At 36.3% G+C, this 16046-nt stretch overlaps 2 protein-coding genes across 2 annotated transcripts; one reads left to right on the top strand and one right to left on the bottom strand.

The window, feature by feature from the left end:
• Positions 1–5227: 5227 nt before the first annotated feature.
• On the bottom strand, positions 5228–13559 carry LOC121739537 (calphotin-like). The gene is made up of 4 exons (XM_042132054.1): positions 13424–13559; positions 12814–13119; positions 9538–9801; positions 5228–5516 (listed from the first exon to the last, which is right to left on the bottom strand). The coding sequence occupies exons 1-4, from the start codon at positions 13433–13435 to the stop codon at positions 5265–5267; spliced, it is 834 nt and encodes a 277-aa protein (XP_041987988.1). The 5' UTR covers positions 13436–13559; the 3' UTR covers positions 5228–5264.
• On the top strand, positions 7184–7753 carry LOC121738980 (cuticle protein 38-like). The gene is made up of 2 exons (XM_042131278.1): positions 7184–7201; positions 7283–7753. Exons 1-2 carry the CDS (start codon positions 7184–7186, stop codon positions 7751–7753), a joined length of 489 nt encoding a protein of 162 aa, XP_041987212.1.
• Positions 13560–16046: the final 2487 nt, after the last annotated feature.

Genomic DNA, 16046 nt, shown 5'->3' with positions numbered 1-16046 from the left:
ATAAACAATAATTGGTTTCAAATGAATCTGTTCGTTTTGCACTATACAGAATGATAAATTACATTTTCTTCACCATTTATCATTATGAATCGATATTATTAATGTCATGGGTCATTTAGTGGATAATATTATGCTAATTATTATGGCACTATTCTGCATTCCATATAATATAATAATTGGAATCCCGGAATCGGCTCCAACGATTTTCATGAAATTTAGTATATAGGGGGCGGGGGCGATAAATCGATCTAGCTAGGAATCATTTTTAGAAAATGTCATTTTTAGAAAGCTCGATGTAAAGTTTCATCGAAATTCGAACTCGAACTCGAAAATGTAAAGTTTCATTAAAATCCATCCAGTAGTTTTTGCGTGAAAGAGTAACAAACATCCGTACATAGTACATACATCCAAACTTTCGCCTTTATTATAATATTATAGGAAGGATTTAACGCACATAGTGCCAAATGTTAATTAATAGCACTTATTGTTTCATGTAAATAAGTTATTAGATAAATACATCATAATACTTTCTGCTAAAATGAGGCAAAATATCGCGTAATTTGCGTACAAAAGAAATTAGGGACGCTTACTACCCACAAGTCTAGAAATCTTTATCATCAAATTGGGGAGATTTTGTAAGCCAGATATGAGACAACACCGACCTTTTTTTATACACAATTAGATAAGAGAGATTCTATTTATTACGACACCTACAGATTTGTCCTGGATCGCTCCAGGAAAATGGGAAAATTAAATTTGCGAATGCGAATCGGACTCGCGCACGAAGGTTCCATACTAACTCGTATAGAGCGAAACTTGGCAAAAAATGTATTTTTTGTAGGGTAAATTAAGGCGTAGCCCCTACCCCTTAATTACCTATTTATCTATATATATATATATACATATATAAAACTCAAAGGTGACTGACTGACATGGTGATCTATCAACGTACAGCCCAAACCACTGGATGGATCGGGCTGAAATTTGGCATGCAGGTAGATGATATGACGTAGGCATCCCCTAAGAAAGGGTTTTGATCAATTCTACCTCCAAGGGGTTAAAATATGGGATGAAAATTTGTATATAATAATACTTCTTAACGCGAGCGAAGCCGCGGGCAAAAGCTCGTTGTATTTAAATTTTATTATTATATTTTAGTAAAGTATAAATACAACTAAGAATTTATGAACATTTCAGGTCTACCTGTGGCCATTACTGATACCGAGAAAAAAAATAGCAAAAAAAATTGTTTTCTTAGTACTTTCCGTACGATAGACGTGCTTCTTAAATATTTAATTATTTTGTTTTTACTTTTTAGTATAATTTGTTATTTTAGTGGCAACAGATATAGACCACAGATATAACAGCCAGGAGACAGATAGGCGGACAGACATCGAAATCTCAGTAATAGGGTCGCATTTTTACCCTTTGGGTACGGAACCCTAAAAATGTCTCCCATGGCAGATGAAAAAACATTTTGCCCTATTTCATGTTGCAGCTTACTTAATATCTGTTTTTATTTTGTGTTTTCGTCATATTTCTATTTAAATATAGATTGTAAGGTTTTGTGTATAAATTCAATTCAATTAAAAGTTAGTACTATGAATTGACGGCGCATGGTAAAACTTGTATCTAAAGTTTATATTGCGCCGTATATCATTGATTTTGTAGCTTTTTCATTGATAGATAAATTATTTTAAAAAATCCTTTTCTTTGCCCAACTTTGCGACAATGACGCCGGGTTAACTTCTACCTAAAATAATTAGGTTAGGTTAGGTTAGGTTAGGTCATATTGACCCGAGGCGTGTTTACTTCGTCATATTTTATCCTTGCATAGCTAGAGATACAACCCCCTTACACCCGCCTTGCTGTTACGGCTAGAGCTACGCCTCGTGTGAAGCACGATACACGCGTACCGAGTAAAAACGGGTCAATATGACCCGACGTCATAGTTGGTGTAGTATTTTCGTGACTAACTCGTATTAGTATTAAAATATTGTTTTGCCTTATTTTTAACGTTTTGAAGAAGAATGTCATTAACCAACAGTCCAGAAAGGATTTAAGTGTTACGAGTATTAGAAGAGCTAGAATTTGACAATGATGAGTTTCAGGCTGCTTTGGGCATTGAACTTGAGGAACACGTATCTAGGTAAAAGTGAAAAAAATCCTGAAACTTACAAATGATATGAAGTCTGTTCATCTAAAAAAGATAAAAATACACTTCACATATGCACAGCATGTCCAATTTTTATATACCATGGCATGATTACATATTGTGATAACTGTAGTAGTTCTATAATTCTAAATGAGGAAGTAGAAGACTGATTCCTTTTTATTTTCATGTAAGTAAGTTATTACAACCTCTCTTTAATTTCATCAATAAATTTTTCCCTTCATAGGTAAGAAAAATTTTGCGAAAATATAAAATTAACGTACAGGTTAAGTTTTCAAGGTTGATTTTGCATCTGCCGTAAAGAAAGCTAATAAGAAAAATATTTATAATATAACACAGAGCTTTTTTTTTTATTTTATGCATAATTAAAGTCCTCTTTTTAAATAAATAATAAACAAATTGTAGTGGCTTACTTAGTTTCATTAAAAAATCATCAACAAAGTTCGGGTCAAAATGACCCGACGTCATAGTCCATGTAATTATTTTCACGTCATTGACGCCGGGTTAAGATGCAGGTGTTTGTTTCCTCCATCCGGGTGTCCCTTGACACTTCTCAAGTTTTTTATCTACTTTTTATATTGATACTAGAAATAATTTATGTGGCAAAACAACATTTGCCGGGTCAGCTAGTAAAGACATATTTTAAAGTCTTCTGTTTATGTCTCTCATGTGTCTTTCCAATCCACGTGACAAAGACAAGCAGACTTTGTATAGAAATTCGCTATAAAATATTTTTATCAGTTAGGGTATAACTTTACCTCTCGACAGTACACATTTAATGCAAGTTGCTTATTGAACTATTTTTAATTATTTATGTCCATATTTTAGCCCCGCTGGCTTTCGGTATACAACTTTGTAACACTCGTTCTGTCCACAAAAACGATATACGACGACGTAAAGTTATTAGCAATTTTATGGATATAATTTATACATATTCTGTCGATTATTTATTTTGTAAAATTGTATTAAACGGTAGGCAGTTACATTTTGTGTGGATGCTTGTCAAACCAATATCTTTATCTATACTACACTCGGGCTAACTTGTCGCTAGCGGTCATTGACTCCCTGTCAAAACTTGTAATTTTCCATATAAACCGCGATTGACAATGAAGTGTCAGATATTGTAAATCGTGGTTTTATATGGAAATTGACAAGTTTTTGACAGGGAGTCAATGACCGCTAGCGGCAAGTTAGCCCGAGGGGAGTATAGTTACACATTAAAACGAGAAACTATTTTGGAAATGACAGACAAATATTATCTGAGTAAAAAAAAGGTTACTACTTCACTCGGATTCTGAGACTTTTTGACACGAGTTTATCTATTTAACAACACTTTTGGTTAACGCCAACAAATAGATAAAATTTTGACACCAAATTTGAAAAACCATAAAAGAAGTTTTTTGTGCCATCCTCGAAGATGGCGGACCTATTTCATTTGTTTGCTTAATGTCAATTTAATTTTGGTCGAAATCTGTTGACTGGGTTTGACATACTTAACGCTACTAAATTACGTAGGTCTACCATCTGCCTATGATTTTTTAAAATGAAATAAGGGACAAACGAGCAAACGGGTCACCTGATGGCAAGCAACTTCCGTTGCCCATGGACACTCGCAGCATCAGAAGAGCTGCAGGTGCGTTGCCGTCCTTTTAAGAGGGAATAGGGTAATAGGGGAGGGTAGGGATGGGAAGGGAAGGGAATAGGGGAGGGTAGGGAAGGGAATAGGGTAGGGGATTGGGCCTCTGGTAAACTCACTCACTCGGCGAAACACAGCGCAAGCGCTGTTTCACGCTGGTTTTCTGTGAGAACGTGGTATTTCTCCGGTCGAGCAGGCCCATTCGTGCCGAAGCATGGCAAATCAACTTCTCTGATAGTATTTATTATATATTATTTTCTAGTTTCTGGACCCTTCGATAGCTATGTCTATTACACTGCATATTGCATTGATATTGCATATTTACGGTGTCTATGTGGATAATAAGTAATCTGAAATTAAATTCAATTATATATACACGCGCCATTACGTATGCGTGCAATAATAAATAGAGTTTTCGTATAAGGGACAGCTTAATTAATAGTTTCTTGCTCGTACATAATAATAATATGGACAAAAGGACGGATACATTTTTACAGTACCTTAGACTAGGAGTTTTTAAATTGTAGCCTTTTCAGTTACATCTTTTTAAGCACATGAGGAAAGTTATTTTTTAAACTCTTTTACTATTTTATTTTACTTGCAAACTCGTGCGAGTATAATAATTAATGCCACGTGTAGGTAAGAGATACACACTACTGTCTTTTTAGTTGCATCTCCAATCTCCATTCTCCAAGCTATGAAAAGTAGAAAAAAATTATAAAGACAATTTCAAAGCGGACGAATCCGTGTAAAACTAGGTGTTTTATAAGTCATATGAGCATGTTCCAGTTTAGATCAGGGTATTTCAATGACACCAGGCCCTTCAGCCAATCCGTTTTCTTTATTGCTTCTTTATAAAATCGCCGTTTAAAATGTATGGAATTGACATAACACGAGTCGAACATCAACTTCCTATTATCGAACGCTTATGTCAATTCCATACATTTTGATCGGTGATTCTATAAAGAAGCAATAAGGAGCGTCTTGGCTAAAGGCTCAGCTGAGTTGTTATCACGTGTGTGATACCGTCAAACAGCTCAAATATCTGGGTCGCCGCTCCGACAATATTTAATAACTTGTGTACGACCTTCCATTGCTATGTGATTTATATTGTCTAAAGAATTCCTATTGGTATTGAAGGTTTCAGAGTTCAATTTTGTAAGATTCGTATTTTTACCCCTGTGCTTATGAATAATATATTATAGTACGTTATATAAGTTTGTATTATAATATTTTGTCATAATCTGTCAAAAGACTTTTAAAACGTTTGATTTCTGATAATTTGAAAAGCTTATTAATGAGTACTATATTAATGTTAAATCCAAGGGGTTAAAATCAAGCACAATAAACAGTGTTAGTACAATAGAAAAAAAAACAGTCAATTTTATAAAATTTAATTCTAGGTTCGTTTATAACACAGCTTCGAGCAAGTCACTAAGTAATAATCACCAAATCTTAAAAGTAGTATGGGGCGGGGGCGGCGACGTACGGTGCTGAGGCTACGTAGGGGGCAGGAGCGGCAACATAGGGGGCGGCAGCGAAGGCTTGAGTGACCACGGGGGCGGCCACAGCGTGGTTGACAGCGTGCGCGGAGTAGGAGCTGGCGTAGGGTGCGACGGCATACGAGGGGGCCGCTACCAGCGCAGCCGGGGCGGCCGCCAGCGGCAACACCCCAGCGCTGGCGGTAGCCACGGCGATGGCGAGGATCTGAAAATCAAGTTTAAAATTAGAATATTTCGGAACAATCTAATTCACAGACAGTTTCAATGTATAGTCGTTATCTGAAAACAAGTTTAACTTAGGAACATTCTGTAACATTCTATTGCACAGACTGATTCTTCTCCTTAGTCGTACCCTCATGGCTGAGGGACGTGACCACCAATATTTGCTTTCCGGGATAGGGTCCACATGTCTCTGTTTTTGGCCTGATGCAGTGCCTCCTGGAACGTGCAGTCTTTCGTCAACGTCTGCGGCCTTGACAATCGCGTCTGTCCGACAGACGCACAGACTGATTACAGGACCCGTATTATGTCGTTTCTTGGAATGTAAATATAGGCATTCTTGGCATTATTAAAATGAGATCGACAAGGACCTTTTAGCACGCGGTAATTTTTGGAACGAATATCTTGTAGTGACACTTTATAGACAGTGGTTGCATAATTTGAGACACTCACAAGTCACACCCCCTTTACAAAGCCATCTAAGTGGTAAAAGATCCTTGTAGGATCCATTGAGCTCGAATCAAAAACTTTTTTTTTTAAACTTATTGAAGATACTTACAAAGAATTTGGCGATCATTTTGCTTGGCTTAGTGACTGCTGTTCAGGATGGACAATCCTACTGTGCCATCGTATAGATAGTATCACAATATATACTTTGCAAGAACGGCGTGAAGCAACGGTACGTTGTAGGAATACTTAGGACGTTGTTGGCAACACAGTTTTTGACCCGCGCACGGTCGACGCATTCTAATTTGGACTCTGTGCACATCAATTTCACTGTTGGTTATATAATAGTTAAGTGACATCCTGTCGGTTTAAATTTCATGAACATACAGGCAATCAATATAATATTATCTATTATCCAGCTGTTAAAGATAGTAATCATATCTGCACCCGTAGCACGGCTACAGTAGAAATACGAAAGTATAGACAAACAGCGAAGATAAACTGAAGGTGCCGTTCCGATCTTTACCCACGATCGACAAAAATTCAATTAAAATGCCACTTTATGACATAGACTATAGTCTACGTCATAAAGTAGGATTTTAATTGAATTTTTAGGACTACAGTCTATCTCTCTCTATGTCGTAAAGTGGCATTATAATAATATTTGATTGGGTGCTGTTATGAACTTTTTAGATAAACATTGTAAAGACAATAGACATATTGCATGTTGATGTCAAAGATTTTACTAAAACGAATTGTAATGTTAACAAGAAAATTTTGCTTTCGGCTCTACTTAGAATAAGAGTAGAATAAAATAGAATAGAAAAAACATTATTAGACCCAATATTCCAGAACAAAATGATGTCTAATATTAATAGAAAAGTATAAGTATTAACCTAACACGTGCTAATTACAATATTAAGGTTTACCTTAGCATTCAATTTGAACTAGATTTACGCGATTGAAATTTCAAAAGGCATAAAAATTTCACCGTTCAAAAAGTTTCTCAATTGAGAATCGAATTCGATCCAATTCTGATGCGAGGCCCCGCGAATCCCAATTGACTGACCGCAATTCGTCATTTGTTCATTTCCGTACGTATTTTGAATCACAATAAACAAGGTATAAAAAGCTAAACACTTTCTTAATAGCCACACAACACCTCGTCTTCTCATTAAGGAAGGTCTTCCCTACCAATCAAGCAAAATGGTTTCCTTCAAATCTGTGAGTTCTTACTTTTATAGAAAAGTCAGCTTAAATAATCAAACAACCTAAACTATTTATTTATACAATATTTTTTTCTAGATCGTGCTTATCGCAGCAGCTTTCACCATTGGTGTCGAATGTAGCGGGGTAGCAGCCCCGTTGGTAGCCCAAGCTCAAATTGGCTACGCTCATGCTGTGCCACAGAACATTCCACCGTACGCTTCACAAGTCAACCTATACAGCAGGGCTGCTCAGTTCTTGGCTGCTCCAGCGGTCGCTGCTCCTTTGGCTGCACCTGTAGCTGCCCCAGTCGCTGCACCCCTGGCTGCGCCTATAGCTGGACCAGTACCAGCGCCTTTGGCCGCGCCTCTACCCGTAGCTGGTCCCATCGCAGCGAGATACGCCGCCCCCTTCGCATCACCATACTTCGCAGGACCTGCTCCTTACGCCGCAAATTTCGGATACCCCGCTCCGTTCGCCCCTGCTGCATACGCGGCGCCCTACCCCTATGCCGCTAGTGCGCCCCTAGTGCGCTCACCTTTCGGTGTCGCCCCTGCGTTCGTACGGTAGATTTTAAGTAAAACTGTAGTTGACCTTCCTACGTAAAAGACTTATATGTTGTTATAGTTTGCCATTAACATAATAAAATTTTATAAATAACACTGTTTATTATTGTATGTTTAAAATTATCATTGGTGATTAAAAAATAAAAATGTTTCGAGAACAAGATGCGAAACTTGTTCTCGAAAAATAAAAATTAGTAAATTTTAAAAAGTCTCGGTGGGAATGTTACATTTTTCCCTTAAAAATGACAAATTACAAATCCCATTTTATTCTGGCTCGAGTATATTCAATGCACAAATAAACAAAATATAATAAATATCTCTTTATTAACGAGAAAACGAGAGGAGGATTATAGGCTTAATGGGTGTATAATAATATTATTATGTACATTGGACACTTCCTAAAAACTGTGATCTAAATTATTGTGACACTAAGAGATAAGGTTATTAATTTAATCAAAATCTTTTATCTTCAAGATTAATCTTAACCTTACCTTAAGCCTTAGTTAAGATTAATTAAGGTTGTAATCTTAATTAATCTTAACTAAGGCTTAATATTCATACATGGATAAATATCAGAATTAGGGACTATTTACTATATTAGAATTAATAAAAAAAATACACTCCCCAAGCCCAAGCTTGATGGCCAGCCACAAAAATTCATAATAATATAAGAATTTTGACATTCAATAAGAGGTTTTGAGTCTTTGCCTCTGTAATAAAATTAGGCTATAGATATATCAAAATATAAATTAGTTACATAAAAATAACTAATCAGATCAATAAGTAATTACTAATTTGTAGGCAAAACTGCTATTGCTAGAAATATAATGTTATGTTTTATCTCATTAAGAAAATGTGATGTTTCTATTGCAAACACATAATTAATAAAATTATTGTTATGTTGTCTAACTGCCGCACTCAGAGTGGACCATTAATTACTTTTAAATGTAATTAATTCAAAATTTTGACATAAGCCCCATACATTATCTGTCAAACTCGTCATTAAATAATTGAAGGTTAAACATAATCAAATGTCTCTGAGTACGGCGGTAACTCTTTAAACTCTAAAGGATGTTATATTTTTATCGTTATACATTGTTTTGATAAATTATTTTTAGATTAATGTTATGTAAATTATGTTACTTTGATACTTACATTGAAAAGCGTAGGATTCAGCCCACTTATATTAATCAAAATATGGAGGATCTAGCAAATTATATTTTCATTACGTCATTTGTTTCAATGCGGCTATAAAATCCACACACAAACCTAAATCACTTGGGTTAAAACAAAAAACGTGAGATAATCTTTGATTTTTTTTTTATTACAAAGGACTAGTATAAAAATTAACAATAACAATACTAACACACATAACAAATATTTACATCTTCACTTTGATTACATCTATAAATTAGACTAAAATTATTTCCACGCTGGTGCTGGAAACGCCGGGGCAGGGAAAGGGTAGGGTGCCGCTCTAGCCACGGGGATAGGAGCTGGTGGCAAGACTTGAGTGTGCGCGGAGAAGACAGGTCTGATGATTGGTGAGAAGGGAGCATGAAGGGCTGTTCTGGCAAAAACTGGTGCTGCGGGTAACGCCGGGATTGATGGAACTATTCTGGGAAGAGCTGGGATAGACGGTATGAACCTGGGTAAGGCTGGTACTGGAGCGGCAAACACAGGTGCGCGTGCTACTACCCCACCAGGCCAAACGGGAGCTGGCGCTGGCAAAAGAGGTGCGGGAGCTGGCAGAAATGGTGCTGGAGCAGGTAAAAATGGCGCAGGAGCTGGCGGGAACGGCCCAGGAGCTGGCAGGAACGGTGCAGGAGGTGGCAGGAACGGAGCAGGAGCTGGCAGTAATGGCGCAGGAGCTGGCAGCAACGGCGCAGGGGCTGGTAATAATGGCGGTGCTACTGCATGTATTGATCTGATGCCATTAGGAATGTTGTAGAACGGAGCATATCTGACTATAGGCACCGAACGCACGGCTGGCACTAAGTGTCCTATGCCGCTGGCTCTGCACGTTGCTATGAGGGCGAATGTGGAAATAATCTGTAACAAAACAATAAATAAAGTTAATATCAATTTCAAGTGAATTTCAAATGAATATTCTGAAAGGCTAGATTGTGAAAACTGTAGTTAAAAAAAATGGGATTTTTTAATTAAGTCTACTTACTAATCTAAGTGAAGACATGGCTTGAGGAAGGACGGCTTGTTAAGTCGAAAGGGTGCGCGGTAGTATATTAATGTATGGATCACGATGCGTTATATACCGCACTGTTGCAAGCATTACGTCTATATTGGTCACAATTTCACTTTCCTTCGGCAGGACATGCGGTTGGACACCAAATGGTACCCGACTACTAAATGCGCCACACTTGACCATCGAAGGTAGCTTATGTAACAGTTAAGTGTGTTTATAGGTGATTATGACGCCATTAGTCAACCAATAAGCAGTATTGTTTAGTGATGGCTCCTGCACCGGAGTTGCCGCACGAAGCATGTTAGGCAAAACTACGATTATTTAAGTGTGTTTGTTCTAAATTAGCCGAAAACTAAACATTACATTTTGAATAAAAATCAGGATTTCTGAAACTAACTTAAAGATCTCAATGAAAAATATCAGGTACAAGAAGATTTTAAGTCAAAAAATAAGTTTTTGTTGAGGCACTATCAGAAATATTTGAATTTTGATTTGTAGGCAGACGGCGGGACGATGTTATTTGGTTATCAAGCTTTTTTTTTTCTTTTTTTTCGCAGTGAAATGCTGTGTCGCATTCGACGCAGATTTCAATTTCTCTGATCATACAAAATGTACAAATCGTCGTTGAAGTTCGCAACTTTTCAGGAGAGAAAAAAGGAATTGAATTTTGTATAGATATCATACCTACTATAATATGGATTTACTATTAACTATTTTATGAGTTTTTGGTGGCCGATATGATGTGTTCCTGATTGGTAAAAAGATGCGTCTTCCGATTTTCTAGCGAATTGCATCAAATGTTCAGATAGGCAAAAAGTGACTTACGTGATGTTAGAACTTCAATGACGAAATGCAAAATAAAATTGATTCATTTAAAGCTGATCGCATATTATTTTGTCAGCACCGTACGCGTCAAATGCACCGCATAGTACACGAAATGCGGCGAATGCGGTGCGGACGAAAGTGCGAGATTTCATATCATTTTATACAACGAATTCTTAAATGTGCGGTCACCTTTTTGTAGATGGGTCGTTTTGGTGCGTAAAACAATACGAATTGAGTTACATAAATCACGCAGATGCCACCTTTAAAATATCGAGATGTTCCGAATGATGGTGCAGACGGAATACATAATGAGGGAGTACGAATGTAGGTTAAAGCTTAAGATTCCAGCCGTATTGTCTTTTGCGAATAAGGGTTTATATTTTTCTGTTTGTACAGGGTAGACCCGACTTACCCAAAAAGTGTGTTCTGATTACGAAATTTTAAGGTGGTAAGTATGTCTCGGTGTTGTGGATTACTATCAAGCTAATTTTTTTGTGAGTAGCTTCATTTTGATAAGACGAACAACATTTTTATCTCCGAAAAATCTCGAAAGTAGTAAGTAGCTAATAGATTCATAGAAAATATTTTATACCTTGAATTGATGGTCCTAAAATATGGACTGTTTTATTTGTAGGACAATGTTACTCTTAAATTATATGACTATAAGGATATACGGATTCGACCAAACTGGAGTAAAATTTTACTCGAGTATAACTGTCTCCTAATCTAAGAGTAAGTGGTTTTGCGTTTTTCGAACTTCTAATCCAAGAATGAGGTAATTACACGAGAGTAAATATTTACACGGACTATTTTGGTGGAGTAAATATGAAACTGAGAATAGTTGCACAACAGGGTTCAACTGTCACGGTCGGTGTCATCATATTGTACCTTATTTCTGCAAATAAATGATTTCTGATTCTGATTCTGATTGTGAACTATAATTGACATTTTATTTCATACTCTTTGAGTAACTTGGTAAAATGCAAACGATAATACCCTAGAGTAAATTAAAGGAGTAAAATTATTCTCATGATAGTTATACTCGTGTAACTTCAAGTTTGGTCGAATCGGGCCTTAATCTATCAATATACAAAAAATCAGCTCGTTAGGGTTCCGTTATAGGGTTCTGTAATCAACAAAACTTGGCTGACTACAGAACCCTGAAACGGAACCCTAACAAGCAGATTTTTTGTATATTGATAGATGTCATATAATTAACTATATGACATCTATCAATATACAAATTAAATTACAATTTAAGAGTAACATTGTCCTACAAATAAAACAATCCATATTTTAGGACCATCGAGTCAAAGTATGAAATTCTTTCTATTTCTGTTAGCTACCACTTTCAAGATTTTTCACAAATAAAAATGTTGTTCGTCTCTCTCGATCAAAATGATGCTACTCACAAAAAATTAGCTTGATAGTAATCAAAAAAATTTTGTTCTAGAGCTCGCGTACTTACTATAAGTAAAGTTGTAACTTAGGAATTTTATTACATTGCATTGCAATCTACGGATTCCAGCAAAACATTCCTCTTACCGACCTTAATATTAGATATTTGAGCTTAACTTGTTGTTATAAATCTGTATTGTTCTTGTTTCACTGGTTTGTCACCTAAACCAGAACAGTAGCGTACTCAAATATATACTATCTAGATATAACAGTTTAATAATACTAACATATTAATATCACAAAGCAAGTCCCAGCTACTAGATTAGTATATCTATTATTAGAAGCTATAAAGTTAACCAATTTATGGTATATTGACAATCGTAACTATTAAATAAGGTAATAATTATTATAGCTTGCGAATGACTATAAAATTATTTGTAGATACATTAAGTTATGTATATTTTTTTACAACCAATATGGACACTATTATATTACTCAGTAATACTTAAATACTTATTTTTATTTAATGTTTATTTTTAAATAAACAAAAAGGATTTAATTAAATATACAAATAAGCATAATATGTATAAAATTTATTGGAACATCAGTCAATTTGTATAATTAGTTTAATATGCTACAAGTGGTGCGGACGCGTAGTACGGCGAGTAGGGGGCGTAGTAGGGCGCGGGGGCGACCAACCTGGCGGCAGCGACAGGAGCAGCGAGAGGGGCAGCGACAGTGTAAGGGGCCGCGACGAGAGGAGCGGGGGCCACAAGGGGTGCAGACGCGACGAGGCCGTTGTAGTTCCTTGCCACGTATTGTGAGCTTGAAGCGGTGACGAATGGGGCCGGTGCAACCACTGGTGCTGCCGCAACCAGAGGCGCAGCAACCACGCTCGGCGCGGGCTTGGCTACAGCCACAGCGATGGTAGCGAGGAATACGATCTGAAAATAAATTGTTATTTTAAAATGAGCTAAAAGACGAGTATTTACAGTTTTATACCAATAGTTCGACATCTGAAACTTCAAGTTAATTTTCATGTACTGTCTAAAACATAATACTCGTAGCACTTAAAGGCAGCAATATTTTCAAATTGAATCAAATGATGGAAACAAGCAAAAGCTTTGTTAATGCTACTCGAATTTTAAACATCTTACTACAAAGGAAGGTTTCTAACTGTTCAAACTACCATACGTGGTATGTAAATAAATAATCAAGCTTTTAGAACAAGCTTCGACTTTCGCTTACCTTTCCGAACATTGTTGTTGTGTTTATCGGTGGATGCGATATGTGATCGTTGTCAACGTATGTACCTTTTATACGAAACTGGAGGATTCACCTTGCTGGTTTCGTCACAACCGTTGCGTTGCCTTGTTAGAATCTGCGCACGCGCATTACGTGCTTCACGTCAGTAATTGCAGTGGCAACTTGTTTGAATGTCAGGTTCAGTTACATCACAAATTGAATAATTGCCATATTGTGTAGAGAACTAAATTAGGTTAGGTTGGATGACGTCTGATTTCATTTCATTTGCGGGCTTTATAATGTAGTGTTCCACACTCTCCATCCCATTTCAAACTCGTAACGTCGCGTTGCCGTGGTTAAGGTACCTACGGATGATAACTTATTGTTATATAATTTAAGTAAGGTTATTGCAAATCTTTACTATTTGTAAAGACTAAACGAGAAAGGATGCAATTTTCGTTATATCAAAACTGAATTGGCAACAACTTTCAGCTTTCGCGTTATATCAACTATTATCTATTCTGTGGTTATATCCTTGAGTTTCAGATTTTGTCTACTATGCCCTTAAAAGTTTTTCCAGTTCTTACCCCTTGAGTATATGTAACCCTAAAAACGCTCTCTTAGTTTTACAACTTTGTTGTTATAAAATATGCAATAATTATATTTCCTCGAGGCCAATAATAACGTGATAATCGTAAATATTAGGATACTGTCTTATTTTATACATTAAGGTCCTGTCTTTTTCCTATTAAAAGAACATCAGTCCGTGGGACGTAGATCAGTCAAATCCTGCATTCATCTGATGATCGATGGACTTCACACTATACGTAAACACAAGGGACCAGATTATATCATTTTCAACATGAGTTCACCGACCTCAGCCATTAGACGTTTCTTGAAATATTGCCTTTTGTCGAGAAGGGTCTCGACTGCTGTTTTGTGGAATTGCCTGCTCCGATTGTGGCATCCATTTTCCCGCAATTTGGAATGTTTCGTCACTAGAATTCAAGGGTTGCGGTAGCGATTAACTTCATTGTGATTAATTTCGTATTTTCATTAAATGTGACGAAGGTTTTGAGAGCTGAAATTGTCTTCTAAACATGTAAATAATATGTACCTTTCATCTCTATACCTTTAAAATAAGTAAATTAATTGAAGACGTAAGTGGATGAACCAGATAACTAACATTTTATAAGATAAGGACAATTAGTAATTTTTTCCCCTATAATTTCAACAAACCTTGTAATCAACCTACTTCAACATCTGCCTAATATATCTGGGTATACATAAAATACTTACATTTTTTTTTTCAAATAAAGGTTTTTATAAACCATTTTTCGGTTCCTATAATAATTAGATCAAACTTTTCTTACAGTTTACTTACAGCAGAAAAATATTTAATTTAATAGTTTGTGCATACACCAATCATTTTTATTACAGGCATTAACATTTTTTTTTAATGAAATAAGGGGGCAAACGAGCAAACGGGTCACCTGATGGAAAGCAACTTCCGTCGCCCATGGACACTCGCAGCATCAGAAGAGCTGCAGGTGCGTTGCCGGCCTTTTAGAGGGAAAAGGGTAATAGGGGAGGGTAGGGATGGGAAGGGAAGGGAATAGGGGATTGGGCCTCCGTTAAACTCACTCACTCGGCGAAACACAGCGCAACACAGAAAACCAGCGTGAAACAGCACTGTTTCACGCTGGTTTTCTGTGAGAACGTGGTATTTCTCCGGTTGAGCCGGCCCATTCGTGCCGAAGCATGGCTCTCCAAGTATATACATAATTAACATAATATCTAAGTTCATCCATATTAAATATCTTCTGCCTTCGTGTTACAATACCTAAAACACAAAGGGCTTCATCTTTCTTTGTTGAGGTTAAAAAATTATAAAAATGTTTGTATTCTAAAAAACACAGGCTAAGAACGCGTCAGAGCGCCTTTCAAGATAAGATCTCTATTTAGGGGGTGTCGAGCTTAGATGTAGGGTACCAGTTAAGAGTCGTGTTCATCACAGTTGAATGCTTTATAATATAAAGGTAGACGTTATCACAATGCTGTTGTCGTTATTTTTTTATCTATATAGTACGAGATTCATTTTAATTTTCTATCAAAATTTAAAAAAATCGGTGAGCAATTAATTAACAGTTCCTGTTTACACCCGGCAACCCTAACGTTGCGGCTGACTAAAAGCTGGCAACCAATATCACATCATTTTCTTTCAAATGATGTAAAAATTAAAAAAAATTGTTGCAAGTAATGTAAATATTTTAAGTACTTACATTAAAACTAATAACCTGTAATTAGTACAGGTGTAAACTTACTTGCGGCAAATTTTTGTAAGGCAATCCAACCTTAATCTACTCCATACATTCTTAAGATTACTTTAAAATATATTTCTCTAAAAATCTAATAAAAAATATGAGCCCAGATAGAAAACAAAGACTTCGGTTTTATGCAAATGTGATTCCTGGCAGATGCTAGAGGCTTCTTTTTATCTACATAGTGGATAGGCTTAGAAATTTATCATTTCCATTATTGTAGATAATTTTTCTTCCTTAATCCTTATTATTAAAAAAATATAAAAATACAATATCGACGGGTGAAAGCGAAAGTGGCGTATCTC

This window comes from Aricia agestis, chromosome Z (assembly GCF_905147365.1).
Source record: "Aricia agestis chromosome Z, ilAriAges1.1, whole genome shotgun sequence".
In the NCBI taxonomy this organism is placed as follows: Eukaryota; Metazoa; Arthropoda; class Insecta; order Lepidoptera; family Lycaenidae; genus Aricia; species Aricia agestis.
This window is presented reverse-complemented; position numbering and strand designations above follow the sequence as displayed.

Coding starts and splice junctions, on each gene's coding strand:
- LOC121739537 (XM_042132054.1), bottom strand. Junction 9,802..12,813: donor ACTACGCGTCCGCACCACTT/GTAGCATATTAA, acceptor GTTTTGTTACAG/ATTATTTCCACATTCGCCCT. Junction 5,517..9,537: donor CTCCTGGGCCGTTCCCGCCA/GCTCCTGCGCCA, acceptor CTTGATTTTCAG/ATCCTCGCCATCGCCGTGGC.